This window comes from Pteropus alecto, unplaced genomic scaffold (assembly GCF_000325575.1).
Source record: "Pteropus alecto unplaced genomic scaffold, ASM32557v1 scaffold79, whole genome shotgun sequence".
In the NCBI taxonomy this organism is placed as follows: Eukaryota; Metazoa; Chordata; class Mammalia; order Chiroptera; family Pteropodidae; genus Pteropus; species Pteropus alecto.
In genome coordinates, this window is record NW_006494612.1 from 14,419,422 (window position 1) to 14,436,638 (window position 17,217).

The 17,217-nt window shown below is 35.7% G+C and overlaps 1 protein-coding gene and 1 pseudogene across 1 annotated transcript; one reads left to right on the forward strand and one right to left on the reverse strand.

Moving 5' to 3' along the window:
• Nucleotides 1-78: 78 nt before the first annotated feature.
• Nucleotides 79-15,832, forward strand: SMPDL3A (sphingomyelin phosphodiesterase acid like 3A). Its single transcript, XM_006926136.3, has 8 exons — nt 79-197; nt 5,014-5,227; nt 6,135-6,279; nt 10,586-10,682; nt 11,456-11,625; nt 12,073-12,253; nt 13,520-13,644; nt 15,435-15,832. Exons 1-8 carry the CDS (start codon nt 86-88, stop codon nt 15,750-15,752), a joined length of 1,362 nt encoding a protein of 453 aa, XP_006926198.1. The 5' UTR covers nt 79-85; the 3' UTR covers nt 15,753-15,832.
• LOC112474430 lies at nt 13,671-13,789 on the reverse strand (annotated as a pseudogene).
• Nucleotides 15,833-17,217: the final 1,385 nt, after the last annotated feature.

Consider the following 17,217-nt stretch of genomic DNA (forward strand, 5'->3'; position numbering starts at 1 on the left):
CTCCCCACCTCCGGGGCCTGACCGCCGAGTAGAGTCGCAGGACGAACCCAGTCTCTCCCAGGCCTGTGGCGGTGCGTGGCCCGCGATGGCTCTGCTAGACGTGCTCTTCTGCTGCCTGTTGGCCGTCTGGCACTGCCAACCCGGCCTCGGACTGCCCCTGGCGCCCGCTGGAGGCCAAAGCCCGGCTCCCGCAGTGGGTGAGTCAGACGCTACTCTTTCTCTCCTGGGACCTGCCAGAGAGCGCTGGGGCGTATGCGTCGGCTCAAAGTCAGGAGAAGCGCGAGCGCAGCAGAGAGCCCTGGCCCGCACTCCAGAGAACTGGACCCCAGACGCGCAGGGCGCCAGCTCCCGCTGCTGAGCGCCGGGAGCCAGAGGGCGAGGGCGACGGGGGACCAGGGAGCCAGGTCGACCCTCGGGGAGGTCGGGGCTCGCCTGCAGTGGGGCGCTCCCAGCAGGCGCGGCATCTGGATTCCGCCTCCTATGCAGTGGCTTAACACTTTGTCTCCGGGTGTTTGTTCCTGGGGGAGGGAAAGCAAAGCTGCATGCCTCCAGGAACAAAGCTGGGAGTGAGATGCCCGGCACTCCCAGCGGCCTCGAAGCTGCCCAGAGCGGAGGGGGAGCTGCAAACTTCCCGGCACACTTCAGGGGTGTAAATTTCATTGGGACACAGAGTATCTGCTGTCCTGCTCACCGAGTTTGGTGGCTTTTTCTTGCCACTCCACCAGGCAGAGTACAGTCACAGTCTCCCCTTGCTACCCACCCCTTACTCAATGGTAGAACTCATGGGGCCTTCATTTCACTTTACCTGGATGTTGGACTCTCAGCAGGCAGGACCAGTACCCCCCGCCCCCGCTCGCGCCCTTCATAACACTTAACACAGTGCCTGTTACGGTGGTGGTTCTCAAAGTGTGGTCTGGGACCAGCAGCATCTGCGTCACCCAAACTTATTACAAATGCAAGTTTTCGACCTTTATCCTGATCTACCAAATCCAAAGCTCCGAGAACTGGGGCCCAACAAGATGTTTAACAAACCCTCAAGGTAATTCTGATAGACGCTGGAGTTTGAGAACCACTGGTTCAGAATAAGTAAATGTTGGATGAGAGATTTTACGATGCCATTTGAGATTTCAGTTTCAAAGATCGAGATACCCACACCAAGAAAACTCCCTTTACATAATAATTGCTCTGTTATTTAGAGGAGAGAGCGGTAGGTGGGGTTCCTGTCCTGTGTTTTGGGCATAGGCTTTTCTGAAACCTCTTCTCTGTCATTCTTTCTTTCTCACGCGACTTCGGAAATTCTCTGCGAAAAACGCCTCCTCTTTGTCTGAAAGCCAAGTCCCCGTGACTCAGCTGTCAGGCAATTGAAAGCAAAAACTGTAAATCTGGTTTCCCAATTGTCAGTCATAGCAAGAAATTGTTCCAAAATACTTACGAATGCTGGTTCCTGCTTTTATTAAAGGTGGAGCTGTGTTTAATTATGTGGCTGTTTAGGATTTTGAGATAAAATGTCCCAGGTTGCATGAGACCAATGGCAAATTCACCTTTTGCCTTTAAGAATCTGATTGCTGAAGGCTGCTACTAAACACCTCCCTATTTTGCCAGGAAGCAACAAGGTTGAGTAACCTAGGAAGATGAAGGGACAGGGGTAACTGGGGTTCAAAAAGCTGATGCTTACGTGTTGATTTAGCAGTTTCATGCTGGGTATATTATTTTACATGTTTTTCACTTGATGTGACCTTCCCCTTCTCTCCTTTCCAACCCAAAATGCTTGGACTTCCTTACAACACCCACCATGACTGGCCTCTGCTCACGTGTGTGCACGCATGCGTGCGCATGTGCTCAAATTCCCCCTCTCAGTTTTCTGTCCAGTCAAGTCCTGAGTTGTCAGAGGACAACAATCCAAACTTCACCTGAGTATGTTAGTCACAATTCTTTGATGTAATGGGTCAGGACCTGCTGGACTATTTGGTAGGAACTGATTTCTAAACAAATAAACAAGAGCACCTATTTTAAACAGTTATATGTCCAAACATCTGAATTATAGTTTACTTTAGGGTAAATTAAAACTTTATGAGATGAATTATAAGATTTTTTGGGGTGTAATTTTGAGACTTTACCTAGCTATGTTGACAGCACACCGATAGATATGCACAAACATTTGTGAACATCTTTTAAAGATTATCTGTAGAACAAGAGAATACTTGTGGTGTAGTGAAAAGAAGTTTGAATTATGAGCTAAAGATACTGGATTGGGGTGTGGGCTGTGCCGTAGGCCAGATCTATGGTCTTGGAGATATACCACACACACCACACACACATACAGGGAATTTTGTATGCAGTTTTATTAGAGGTGGGAAATTAGGCCTTTGGAGGTTCATTATTCATGAGTCCCAGGTTAAGAACCCATCAGAGCTTCGTTCTGAACTTCTATTTAAAGATGCTCGTCAGCGCGTCTATTATTATTATCCTTCACTTACCTGTCTGGTAATGCAATGTAGTGGAAAGAACACTGGACTCCAAGTCTAGAGAAACTGGTTCCAGTTCAGCTTTCATTGCTGAGTCACCATGCAAACTTGAGGAAACCCTGAAATATGCCTATGCTTAATTAAAGCATGTTTTTTGAAGGCCCGTTATAGGTCAAACATATTCTAGATGCTGGGGATATATAAATGTCAGTATTAAATGTCAGTATGTCAGGAGGATGTGTCCTTAATGTGTTTCCAGTTTTGGTTTACAAAAATTTAATATATTTATAATCTCATGTCCCTTAATTATCACGGCATCTCACATAGGGGTTGTCATTATCTATTTAACATTTGTCGAGTGAGACAGAAGGACATTTGAATGTGAACACACACAGAGGCAGTGTGTGCAGTGGTGAAGAGCCTCTGGAGTCACATTTCCTGAATCCCTATCTTTGCTCTATTGTGTATGACACGTGTGACTTATACTTTATCTCTGTGTGCTGCAGTTCTTTACCTGTAAAATGGAAATAATGATGAGTTAATACATGTAAAGCATAGAAAAACCAATACTAAACTTATAGTAAATACTTGATAAATTTTAACTATTCCTTGGAAATGAGAAAGTGCAATCTCAAATTCAAACTTGGGTTACAAAATAATAACAGTACAACTGAACTTACTAGATGCCAGGCACCTTTTACGAGCTTTACTAAGTCGCTCACCCCTCATAGAGCAGGTAGTAATAGTATTCCCATTTTACAGATGAAACAAGCCAAGATCACACAGCTAGGTTAGTAAGTGGAGCTTGGGTTCAAAATCAAGCAGTCTGACTGGAGTCTCTGCTCTTAACCATAACACTATACTGTTCTGCGTGCAGTTTACTGTACCATAACATTTTACAAATAATAGAATACATGTTTACATAAAAATGAGATGCACTATATAGTTATTCGCCAAGGAACGACAGTTTCCAGGATGATTCTGAACTATTCACCAACTCCACTTTGCATGTTGGGTAAAGTACGTCTAAACTGGAATAAAAGTTGGCATAGTTTCTGCATTATAGAATAAAATAAATCACCTGGCAAATGTTTTTAAATGTGAACTGTATACCAAGTAATTGACCATAAAAACTATTTTATGTCTACTTTCTTCTAGATCTTTTGTTTACCATCTCTTAGCTGTGAACTTAATGTGTTATAAAATTATAAAATTATAACAACATTGTGAAGAAACAACAACCCAAATATAACTTACCTTTTCTATCTTCACAAATTAACCGTTTCCAATTTTTTACTTTATTATCTCAGCTTTGGGTTTTATTCATAGTGTTTGCTCACATACATACTTAGCATTTTTCATTTTTGTACAGATAAAAGTTTGTGTTCTACTTTGATGCTCCCTGCTTCTGGTATAGTATGTGATGCTATTTTCACTTCTGATATGTTCCTGTTATAAATTACACATAATAAGAGTGAACTCAAAATTCAAAATGTGAAAAAGCCTCAATATTAAAACAATGTATTAACTGCATATGGAAAGGCAATAAAATCATTGGAGATATATGTAAATGGTGTACAAGCAAACTTGAAAGTCTTTCAAAATGAGGTTCAGATTTTGACTCATTTATTAGTTGTGTGTTCTAGAGAAAATTTCCTAATTGATCTGGCTTTAGTTTCATAACTCTATAACGAGAACAACGATTCCTATTGCAGAGAGTAATATGAAAATGAAATGATATTTAAATTGCTTATCACAATGTGTGGCACGTAGTAAATACTTAATAAAAAGAGGTACTGCTATGATTACTAGTACTACTATTTCTTACAATAAAAATGTTTTTAAAGGTGATATACAAGTAGGGATGCTATCAAATGGGTTCAGGGCTTCTCTCTGAAAACTCAATGGAAGTCTCCTCTTTTGCAAATACTTCTCTTAAAATTATTAACATTCTATATGTGTGTGATAGAAGATATTAGTCTACTAAAAACTTTTAAGAACTTCCAGCAATTTTAATTTATGGCTTAAAGCTGGTATTTAAGATTTATATTCTTTTCATTTAATGTTGAGAGAAAAGATTTTACAGGAATTTAAGAGATTCAGTTCCTGGTTCTGTAATCTATTCACTGCATAACCTTAACAGACCACACCATATTTCTATGTCAATTATTCTACAGGAAGCATGTAAATAATGATAAAACCTTAAATTTTGGAAGAGAGGTGGCATTCTATTAAGACAATACAATATTATTATTGGCCTCCCAGAAGGATGTCTCCATATATATCATTATGCAACTTATGTTTATTATATAGTCATACTATCACTGAGTTCCTCAGTTCTGACACATGTAAGTAATAAATTCTAGTATATTGTTCTTACTGACTTTGGAATTCTCATCTTACAGGAAAAGATTATATTTAACTTCAGGGCATATAAACATTTAAATCACTAAGGTTTTCCTTCATCGCTGTCTCTAGTCTTACCGTAAATATTTGCATGGGAATACCAAAAAGGTAGATTAAACACCATTTCTTTTCTAATCAACAGGACAGTTTTGGCACGTGACTGACTTACACTTAGACCCTACTTACCACATCACAGATGACCACACAAAAGTGTGTGCTTCATCCAAAGGCACAAACGCCTCCAATCCGGGCCCTTTTGGAGATGTTATGTGTGATTCTCCATATTACCTTATTTTGTCAGCATTTGATTTTATTAAAAATTCAGGACAAGAAGCATCTTTCATGATATGGACAGGGTAAGTGACTTTATAAAGACCTTTAGTTATTCAATATTTATCTACAGTGTCTTAAGCTTCATTAGAATGCTGAATTCCATAAGATTAATTATGTCTTAAGAATTATTTGGGCTTAAAAAATACTAGGTCAAATTAATCAACTTTATTAAAGGTAAGAAAAATTTTGTCTGTTTTGTTTTAGAATATAAGCTTTAGAAATATATCTATGTTAACCAAGACATGAATCCATAAACACCACATTTGTATCAGCGTTTTGAGGTATTTACTAATGTGATAAATGTCTTGATTAAATAATTGAAAACAAATGGCAACAATGAGAGTTAACCTATGATAGCAATTTTGTAAACATCATCTTCTGGTGGCATAATTAATTCCTTCCATCACGACAGAGTAAAGAGGCCCATACTTCCTGTACCTGCAATAATGCCTATGGCACTATTTTAATTAATTTATATATTGTGACTCATTTAATCTCTATAATGTATGTTTTATTATTATTATTATTATTATTGTTATTATTATTCCCATTTTACAGAGTTGAGTAAATGAAGGCACTGAGGGCACCCAGCTAGTTAAGTGGCAAAGCTGGGATTTGAGTTCAGGCAATTATGGCTCTAGAATCTCTGCTTAATCACTAAAATTTTTTACCTCCCATAAATCTTCAATCATGCAGTGAAATTGACTGAGATTTCTAGTTTACCTTTTGTAATTACACAAAATTTTTAATAGGATTCTCTGTAGGAGAAAGATAAATGAAGAGTAGTTAATCAACTTTTTAAACTATCATCTGTTTTGTTTTTTTTTTTGGTGGAGATCTGCAATGATAGTACAGCAAGACATCACACATAAGTCTAGCAACTTTTTATAGAAACTAATTTTATTTTCTGTGGTTCTGTGTCCTTTTCAGGGACAGCCCACCTCACGTTCCAGTGCATGAACTCTCAACAGACATCGTCATAAATGTGATTGCTAATATGACAACCACCATCCGGAGTCTCTTTCCAAATCTCCAGGTTTTCCCTGCACTAGGTAATCACGACTATTGGCCACAGGTAAATTTGACCTCAACTTCCAGAAGTGCTAAAAGGAATTTTCCCATCAGTAGTGTTAAAACTATGACAATAACTAGCTGATGATGGGACATGGGAGTAGGGCTCATGGAGGCAGAGTGTGCTCTTAATGCTAACCAATGAGGATGGCAAGGTGACTTTAAAGTGACAATTCATTAAATAATACGTCCATAGTGGGTTTTCAGAAGCACTTTACCTAGTTTGTGAACTATTATTTTTTGTTTTCCTTTGTAATCTTTAATTTCTCCTTTCTTTTGAATAATTTTGTCATTTATTTGCATATCTATGATAAGGTTAGCAAGGAAAGTTAATGTTGACAAATGTTAAGTTTTTCAGAATTTCAATGAAGCATACAAAGCTCTCTATACACTAAGGTAAACTGTAATTAAAAACTTTAAAAACATAGCAAACTATCATAAGACCTAAAGAGAGAGGTCCACATTCAAGTCCAGTTTATCCAATTAAGATGCGATTCAAGGCAGAGACTATGTTTGGAATATTTAATGCCTAATATAGTCTGGGCTTCAACTTATCAGAGTGGCTGTAAATTAAGAAGCCTGTGCATAACAGCTGGATAGCAGCCTGGTTACAGGGTCTTGTTATAATAGCATAGAATCTTAGATTTATACAGATGCAAGAGATCTCAGAGATTATTGTTATAGTCCAGGGATTGGCAAGCTATAGCTTGTGGTCCAAATTTAGCTTATCAGTTTTTTTTTTGTAAATAAAGTTTTATTGGGACACAGCCATGGCTATTCTTTCTGTATTGCCTGTGGCTTTTGTACTGCATTAGCAGAATAGAATATCTGTGACAGCGATCATATCTTTCATAAGCCTATACTATTTGCTATTTGGCCCTTTATAGAAAAAAATTTGCTGACTCTGATCTAGATCTATTTTTCATTTTATGGATGAGAAAACTGAGGCCTGGAAATGTTAAATTGCTCATTTAAGTGCCCACAACCACTTAGAGGCAGAGCCCACATCCTGGATCTTTTGTGTTCAATTATATCAACATTCTTTCTCACACCCCTTGTTCTTGCCAGACTAACATAATCAGTATCTCCAAACATGATGTTTACTTTAGTGGATCTCTTTAGCTGCATTTTTCTTTTTGCTTAGAAAATCTTTTCTAGCTCATGTCAAAAGGATGCTTTATGAAAATCTTGATTATAATGGTTAATCTAACTTAAATACAGTGATCTTGAAAAGTTATACTCTAGGATGAGCTTAAATTTTAAGTGACTTCTTGGCACTGGCCTCCAGTCTTGAGATAAACAATATGTGAGTCTTTGTGAATTGGTCTCTCAAGTAGTGGTCAACTTTTGTTACCACTGAGATATTAGACCACACAGTAGAGAGGCTGAGGGATGAACAATCTTGAGGAGCTAGAGGTTACATACATTGTTTTTATATGCTTTAGGTAACGGGCAGACTGGTGTGGTAGAAGTGTGGGGTTTATAGTCACATTCACTAGAATTTAAATCTTTATCCTGCCCTACTTCTAAAAGGATGAACAATTTGGATAATTCACTTAATGTCCCTGATCCACTCATTTGTAAATAGGAGCAATAATACCTACCTTGCAAAGTTTGTAAGAATTAGTGATACTATATGAAAAGGCATAACTTCCTACCTGGCACATAATAAGCCCTCATTAAGTGGAATGGTGGTTATTATAGTGTTAAGCTGTGACATAACTCCTAACTCCTTTGAGGATTTATTTCATTTTACTTTTATCTCCGTCTTCTTTTTAGGAAGTCATATCTTAATAATAATTCAAAGATATAGCTACTATCCACCTTCTAAACAATATCCTATTATTATGTACAGCTAAGGTAAATTGTGCAGCCTGTATAACTTAAATGGTTAATTTTTTTCTCTTTCTTGCCTATGACTTTATGTCCGAAAATCTTTCTGTTATTCTACTGCCATCCTTCCACCCCACGTTTTATATTTCAGGACTATCAAATGTAACAAGAAAGGCCCACAACAAATTTTACTAAAGACTGATATCTGAGATCAAATTCTGGTGAATGTCAATAACAAATAAATATGACAAGTATTATTTTCATTAAAACTCCATAAATGTGTATAACCATAGCTACATAAACATGCATATACAGATGTATGCCTCCACCCATTCCATCAGAAGTTGATATTAGTGTGGGTAGTCCACGGATTTTTTCCAGTTGCTGCCCAAGAAAGCAGTCTGGGCTAGGGTCCTCGTTTACTCCTGAACTGGTAAGGTAGGTGCCACGAAACTTATGGGCGGGTCACCTCTCATTACACTGTATACCTCATTTCTCGCCAGTGGTCATGTCACAGCTTAAAAGGACTGAGATGATAGTATGATGCAATAGATAATTGGATGTAAGAGTGATGGTGCAAAGACTTGGGATTTAGACCAGCTCTGGGACTGACCAGTTGTTCCTGGACTAAGCACTTAACTTATCTAATTCTCATATTTAAAATAGAAAAGTCTAGTCTGATTTTTATATAATTTTAAGATTCTACATAACTAAGCAATATCTTGGCATCTATCCCAAAGTAAACAAATGGCTAAGACTTACATTTTTTGATGATGATGATGATGATGATGATAATGACCAATTTTTAATCAGAATCTAGATTGGCCTAAACCATTGTGTAACCTTCAGACAGGTGACTGATCTCTAACAGACTGGAAATATACTTTAGATAATTAGTTCCAGTTAAAACAAATCATTTGGTTATTACTTGCCCAGAATGTATTTATACTTTCATCATGTATTAGGCATATGTATTAGAAACTAATGTGACTTGGGTATCATCTTGAAAAATAACTAAGCATTTTAATTAATGCTAACAGGGAAACTCCTTTAAGAAATAGGTATCTATCACTAATACATGGATGAAAATGAGGAAAGTGAAAAAAAATGGCTTCAGTATTTTAATATAACTTTTTAAAACAAAAAAAATAGAAGTGATCCAATTTTACAAATAATTTCTGTGTTTTTATTCAGTATCTATTTTCTTAAAGTTTTGTTTTCTTCTTCCCAAGTCTTTTGTCACCATAAAGATACTTTATTGTCGTATGATAAAATAGGATGATAAAAGATACTTTATGATAATAAAAATAATGTTTTATATATCTAGTATAGTATTAAAAAAATAACATTGATATAATTTAGGCTGATATAAAAAACTTCTTCAGATCAAAAGCTTGTGGTTATAAATTTTCATTCTAGAAGTTAAGAAGCTTTATATTAGTGTTAACATTTCGGAGGACTTGGTTTAATTCTGAAGTCATAAAATTTTCTCCATTCCTTTCACAAGTTAAACTAGGCCCTGCATGTTCAGGCCCAAATCTTCCTTCAGTGTCTCTTTAATGAGCACACTCCCACATCCATCCTGTACCTGAGCCACACTAAAACAAGTTCTCTTTTCTGTATATGGCACTATGTTTGTATTGGCTGTTGTTTTTGCTTGATGCCTTTCGAAAAATATGTAGTTAATGTACAATGTTATATTACTCTCAGGTGTGACATTTATATACCTAACAAAGTGGTCACCATGGTAAGTCTAGTAACCATCTGACACTGTACAGGGTTATTGTACTATTGACTGTATTTCCTATGCTATACTTTATATCCCTGTGACTTACTGATTTTATAACCAGAAATTTGTACCTCTTGTTCCCTTTCACCTTTCTCTCTCTTTCCACCTTCTTTCCTTCTGGCAACCATCAATTTGTTCTCTATACCTATGAGTCTATTTCTGTTTTGTTTTGTTCATTTGTTTTTGTTTTTTAGATTCCCCATATTATAGTGGAGGGATAAGAGAAATAGTCAATTCACCATAACATAGGGGGAAAAGAGACAAGTGACATGTAATGAAAAAATGATTTGTGTATTTAAGAGAGGGAGAAATTGCATCTGGTAAGGTGAACTGGAAAGGTTTCAAAAAGAAATTGTATTTAATAAAGAACTTGATGAATCATTATTCAAGGCCTGGTTCAAATTCTCTCTTCGGTCCACTGACTCTTTGGACCAGACTTGATTGTTCTTGCTTCTATACTCTTAGAAGCTCTGCAGTAGCACCTAGCACGTTGTCTTACAGGTGATTGGTTATATTTTGTCCCTGTCTCCCCAACTAATTTATAAATTTCTTGAAGATTAAGTCTATCTAATATTCATCCTTGCATTTCCAGATGCTTTACACAGCAGTAAGAACTCAAGTAATGTTTAAATTAATTAACCTACATATCTTTAGAATTTCAATGGTGAATGATGTTGTTTGTGGCCAGGATCAACTGCCTACAGTCACCAGCAAGGTGTACAATGCGGTAGCAAACCTCTGGAAACCATGGCTAGATGAAGAAGCTATTCATACTTTAAGGAAAGGTAAGTGAAAGATTTACTCATTCTTTTTTTTGCCTCTATTTTTATTCATGTCGTTTAGACTTAGATCTTTAATGTTTGCTTGGATGTACCAATTCTGGAATGCCTATGTACCCAGATTTTCTGGAGGCCATAAGTCATGCTGAAGAGAGGCATGGAGGGTGAGTGGGCCCAGGGTAAATGAAGCGAGGCCAAGATCTCAGTGGCCAGCGCTGACAGTAGACTCCTGGGTGTTCCATCACTACTGGTTCATTGGTGAGTGGAGTTATGTCTTTAAGCCACATCCCGACAGAGACTGTAGCAGCTCTGGTTTGTCTGCCATTTCTTCAGTTGTTCCTGGCATGATTCATGTGTGTTTTCTTCTTTGGATTTTGTATTTTACAATTATTCTCTGAGGGCTAAATTCGTGTACTTATTAACTCCCCAGTCATACAAAAGTAGGAGTAGATGTATTAATCTTTCTTTTCCAGAATTAGTACCTTATAGCCTAGTGCCAATATATTTAATTATTTTTTTCATCTGAATATTGGATACCATGTTGTTACCTCTGTATATGGAAGTGCCAGTTTTGGACTTGGCACATGGTGAGGTTTGCAATAAATGTTTGTTAAAACTGACTCATCTAATGACAACTTATGTATGTACAGACTAAACAATAAGAAATAAATATAACCATCCTGACTGGTTTATAAACCTTAATTAAGAATTTGCTTTCACAGTGACTGCATATCTCTGTGTGTGTTTTTCTAGAATATGTTTTATATTTGTTTTTGTAGGTGGCTTTTATACACAGAAAGTTTCAACTAATCTGAACCTTAGGATCATCAGTCTAAACACAAACTTGTACTACGGCCCAGATGTTGTGACCCTGAATAAGACTGACCCAGCAAATCAGTTTGAATGGCTGGAAAATACACTGAATATCTCTCAGCAAAATAAGGAGAAGGTAGATTTCATAGACCAAAATCATCAGGGGATAAACAGAGGGCTAAACTTGTGTATTTATTAAATTTAAAGGGGTTCAGGTATTCATAAATGTATTAAAATTTGAAGATATTTTCACATGAAACACCTTATGTTTTCTCTCTGTTTATTTTGTTTTGTTTTTAGTGTTTTGAGGATTAATTGACATCAGTTCATATAAGATAAGACTGATATAAAAACAAATTGTGGCTGGTGTCAGAGTTACCTTATATCATCAACAGTGTAATTTAAATGAGACAAGAGCAAATTAGTGAAATTGTTTCCTAATTTCATATTTTTTTGGTAATAAATAAGATAGTATATTTGCTTTCTAAATTTAATTAATATACTTTTTATCTTGAGTAAATGTCATTTAGTTATGACAAATGTGCAAGAAGATTTTCATTAGTCCTTGTGTTTCTTTCCCCAGGTGTACATCATAGCTCATATTCCAATGGGGTATCTGCCCTATTCAATGAGCACTACAGCCTTGAGAGAATACTATAATGAGAGGCTGGTAGATATTTTTAGGAAATACAGCACTGTCATCGCAGGACAATTTTATGGACACACTCACAGAGATAGCATTATGGTTCTTTCAGATAAAACAGGTAATAACGATATTTTGTTTGTATCTCTCCAATCCAAGATGCTAGAGCAAAGCAGAGAATCTCCAGTAATTTTTACTGATTTAGTAAATTAAATGTTTCATTCAATCAACCTGCCAACACCAGCTTTTACTTAATTATCTTTCATAATTGTATGGTGAGTGGCCAAATCATATTTAGGCCTGAAGTTGGGTTTCTTCCTGTTAGCTCCACAGGGCCACTGTCATCAAGTTTAGAGAAATATTACTGTTTTATATTTACCTGCTAGACTTAAGTTTCTTTTGATATAATTTGTCTTACTTCTCTGAAGTTAAAGAATAAGGCACAATTTACCATTGATTTAAAAGAAAACACATTAAGCTCTTTTAAGTGCTATTGACATTGTCATCTTCTCATCATTAAAAGAAAAAAAAATAGAAGAAACTCTAACATCAAACAAAAAATGATTATCTGTTTAAAAATTACTTCTGCATGAGGGCAGAAAACTGAGAGTTAACAAAATGAGAGTTCTGATATTATAGCAGTCAGCCAGGAGAAGAATCAATATATGTATATATATTTTTCAATAATAAGAGAACAGTATTGCTTTACCTCTTTTATCTAAAATGAGCATTTGATAGCTTTTTTACTCAGAAAGAAATTCAGTTCTATGATATATATAAAGCATGATGACACTTTAATCAAATTTTTATTATGTAAAAATGTAATAATTGGAATATTTTCTCAAGTAGAGTTACAGAACAAACTAGGTTTTTGCTTTTGTGTGTGTACTTGTAATAACTTGATTTTTTTATTATGAAAAATTTCAAATGTAAGAAAGCAAAGATAATTATAAAACAACCCCCCACATACCATCACTTATATTTAACATCTATCAAGATTTTGCCACATTTGCTTTACCTATCTACTTTTTAGTCTTTTTTTCTGAACTATTTGAGAGTGAATCTCAAACATCGGATTAGTTTCAGCCTTACTTGCTTCAGTGTGCATTGCTAAGATATATAGGTAACTTACATAATCATAATACCATTAACTTACCTAAACATAACAATAATTCTTTGGTTTCATTTAATACCAATTCTTAACAAAAATTCCCCTATTTTCTCAAAAGTGTCTCTTTGCAGTTGTTTCAAGTCAGGATCCATCAAGGATCGTATATCATTTAGCTGTTATGTCTATTAATCTCTTAATCTGAAACTTGTTTATCATTTTAATATAGCTCAGCTCAGCGTCTAAAAAAATATGTTTATGTGCACATGTTTTGTCCAGGAAGTCCAATAAATTCTTTGTTTGTGGCTCCTGCTGTTACCCCAGTGAAGAATGCTTTACAAAAACAGACCAACAATCCTGGTATCAGACTATTTCAGTATGATCCTCATGATTATAAATTATTGGTAAGTTGGAACAATTTTTTTTTTCACGCCTACAGCATTTGGTCTTCCTAGGTGGTCTCCCATCCAAGTACTAACCAGGCCCGACCCTGCTTAGCTTCCGAGATCAGACGAGATTGGGCACGTTCAGGGTGGCATGGCCATAGACTGGAACAATTTCAGAATTGACCCCATACTTATGGATGTCTTTGTAGTTTTCATTAGTTTAATTGAATCTTTTCAGTGCAGCTATGCGAGTTGTTTTTTATGTTAAAATCTTATGAGGTCTTTCTTTTTTATATTTGGAATGTCAATATTTTCTAAGTGTGGGTTTATGAGGTCAGCCATTGAAACTCTTTTTCTCTAAAACTTCTCTTCTGAAAACTGTACATTTATTCAGATGACGGTTTCATTGGATAGTGTCTTATCTGTAGTCTTGTATACGTGTTGGAACTTTTCATTAAGCCATATTTGTTATTAAATACTCTTCTTCAGAACATGCTGTGAAGAAGAGTGTAGGTTCTGAATCCATACTCTCTCATGAACTGTATTGCTTAACTTCTCTGTCTCAGTCTATTACTCTGCAAAACAGGGATTAAAATATCACTGACTTCACTGAGTTGCTGTGAGGATTACACAAACAAATACATGTAAAGAACTTAGAAAGATGCTTGGCTCATAGTAAGTGCTCAATAAATGAATAAATGTTGGCAAAAAATTTGTAAAGAAAAGCTGAATTGAACATTTATCTTTGCAATGAAAGCTCTGTAGAGCTTGTATATGACTGCTTTAGATCAATTTAGTATCAAAAGATTGGGCATTTAGCTTATTGGTAAAGCTCCTTTTAACAAGTATAATCTGAAAAGAATTTCTGAATTAAAGTCTTTTGATCTAACTGCATTTTTTCCCCTAGATAAATTGAATTGGAGTTAGCTCTGTTATTCCTTAGAGCATATTTTTGCACAGGAGGTAGGGCTAGAGAAATGTGGTTTAATCTGTGGACATTAGATTAAATGAGGAAGTAAAAGAATCGACTGATAAACTAGTCCAAAGAAATTCTTTTACAATTTTTTGTTGCCTATTTTTGGATCTGAACCTCAGACACACACGTGTGTGTGTATGTACATGTATGTATATGTATATATAAGAACTGACTTAGAGCAATGTCTCTGATAGAACACTAAATAATTTTTAAAAGTGCAAAACAGTTTGCATAGTATGACTTTATTGTTTTAAAAAAGCCAAAAAAAAAAACCCAAAAAACAAACAGTAAATAGCTGTATATATTCTAAATATTTATATTTGTTTTGTACATAAAGTCTAGAACAACACATGTACATCGGAGTGCTGGTAAATGTTTAACAACCTGTTCACTGGGGGGAAAAAGCACTTTGATTTGTAGTGTTTGCCAATTTTCATGATATAAATACTCCCATCATGACCTATTAAGGCTGCCAAAATAGTATCAACTAACTCACAAGATTCCTGAAGATATGACAACCAGCTTTTGTGAGCTGGTAAGAGCCACCTCCAGCATACCACTGATGTGTCCAAAACTATTCGCAGTGATTAGTTCTGAGTTGTGCGAATTGAAAGCTTTTTATTTTGTACATCTCTCTGTGTAGTTTAGATTTTTCTATTATGTTTTTTCATGGATTTTCTACCAGGACTCTTTTTCTTTAAAACCAATTCTCACTTTTTTAAATGACTACAACTTTAATTTATATTACATAAATCCCAATAAGAAGTCTTCTTGCTGTGCAGTATTATATGCCAAAAAATGAACTAGGGTTTATTACTATTTTTAACTATAGGATATGTTGCAGTATTATTTGAACCTGACAGATGCTAATCTAAAGGGAGAATCCAACTGGAAACTGGAATATATCCTGACCCAGACCTATAACATTGAAGATTTGCAACCAAAAAGTTTATATGGATTAGCTAAACAATTTGCAATTCTAGACAGTAAGAAATTTATAAAATACTACAATTACTTCTTTGTGAGTTATGACAACAGTGTCATTTGCAATGAGAAATGTAAGGTATTTCAAATTTGTGCAATTACGAGTCTTGATCATAATTCCTATGTAGATTGCCTCAAACAGTATTACATGAAGCACCATCTATAGTATTTCACAATTTGTGTTCATGGAACATGTAACATAGGTCTGTTTCTGATCAGTTGTGGGAATTGTTACATCTTTATGAGTTACTGAGTGGGCAAGCAGAATTCCTTTCTTTCTTTTTTTTTTTTTTTTTTGAGTCAAAAGGAAAGTTTATTAGAAAAGGGTAACACTTCAAAGAGTGTGGTCTCCTCTCAGAGGTAGAGAGTGAGAGGGACATTGAGAGAGACAGTAAGAGACAGAGTAAAGGCACTGAGAGGGATCAGAATTCCTTTTTTTGCTTTCTTTTTTATGATGCCCAAATGTAGATATTTTTAATATTCTAAATTTTTATGAATGTATTTAAACTTCTCATTACTGGAATAATGTTCAGATATAAATTTTTTATCTTCCAATTGATATAATTATATAACTAATTTATACTCTTGTTGAAATTGTCATTTTTTACAATAAAGCAAAGAACTTCTTCCTAGTATGACTTATTCTTAATAAGATAATTTTCAGTCTTTTAATTAACTCTTGTTAAAACCTTATGTGTAAACTTAGGTTCAAACTGTTTAAATCTCATGTGTAAACTGAGGTTAACACTATTTACATGCCTTATCTCCTCTTGCGAAACACCAAGGTCTCCTTAGGGCTGCCGCTGAGTCTGAAACATCATGGGAATTGTGTTACCTCTCTGTCTTCACTCTTCGAGTGAACAGGAGTGCTCATTAGTACTGCTTACTTTTAAGAAAGATTGTCACAGTTGCACTTATTGTAACTGTAGTACTAGCACAAGGAGTAGGTCCCGGTGCAGTGCCTGACACTTGGTAAATATGCATTGAAATGAATTTAAAAAGTTTGACTGTTTCTCGAAGAAGTATACCAGTACAATAAAGCAAAGAACTTCTTCCTAGTATGACTTATTCTTAATAAGATAATTTTCAGTCTTTTAATTAACTCTTGTTAAAACCTTATGTGTAAACTTAGGTTCAAACTGTTTAAATCTCATGTGTAAACTGAGGTTAACACTATTTACATGCCTTATCTCCTCTTGCGAAACACCAAGGTCTCCTTAGGGCTGCCGCTGAGTCTGAAACATCATGGGAATTGTGTTACCTCTCTGTCTTCACTCTTCGAGTGAACAGGAGTGCTCATTAGTACTGCTTACTTTTAAGAAAGATTGTCACAGTTGCACTTATTGTAACTGTAGTACTAGCACAAGGAGTAGGTCCGGGTGCAGTGCCTGACACTTGGTAAATATGCATTGAAATGAATTTAAAAAGTTTGACTGTTTCTCGAAGAAGTATACCAGGATTCAGCAGTGGCATTTTTTTTTTTTTTGTCACAATATTCTTAGGATAAAAATAAGCTTTCATTCCATGGGGTTGTTTTTAGGCTTCTCCCATGATTGTTTTCCTCTGACCAGCTTCTCTCAAGCTGTTGTTTACTTCCAGGCTAAGTGAGAGAATTAAAGTAGAAAAGAAGA

What these genes read in the sequence shown, in the direction of transcription:
- SMPDL3A (XM_006926136.3), top strand. Translation starts at nt 86, where the DNA reads ATGGCTCTGCTAGACGTGCTCTTCTGCTGCCTGTTGGCCGTCTGGCAC. An exon ending in ATCACGACTATTGGCCACAG is followed by an intron (nt 6,280 to 10,585) that starts GTAAATTTGACC and finishes GTTTGTGGCCAG; the next exon opens with GATCAACTGCCTACAGTCAC. An exon ending in TATTCATACTTTAAGGAAAG is followed by an intron (nt 10,683 to 11,455) that starts GTAAGTGAAAGA and finishes TTGTTTTTGTAG; the next exon opens with GTGGCTTTTATACACAGAAA.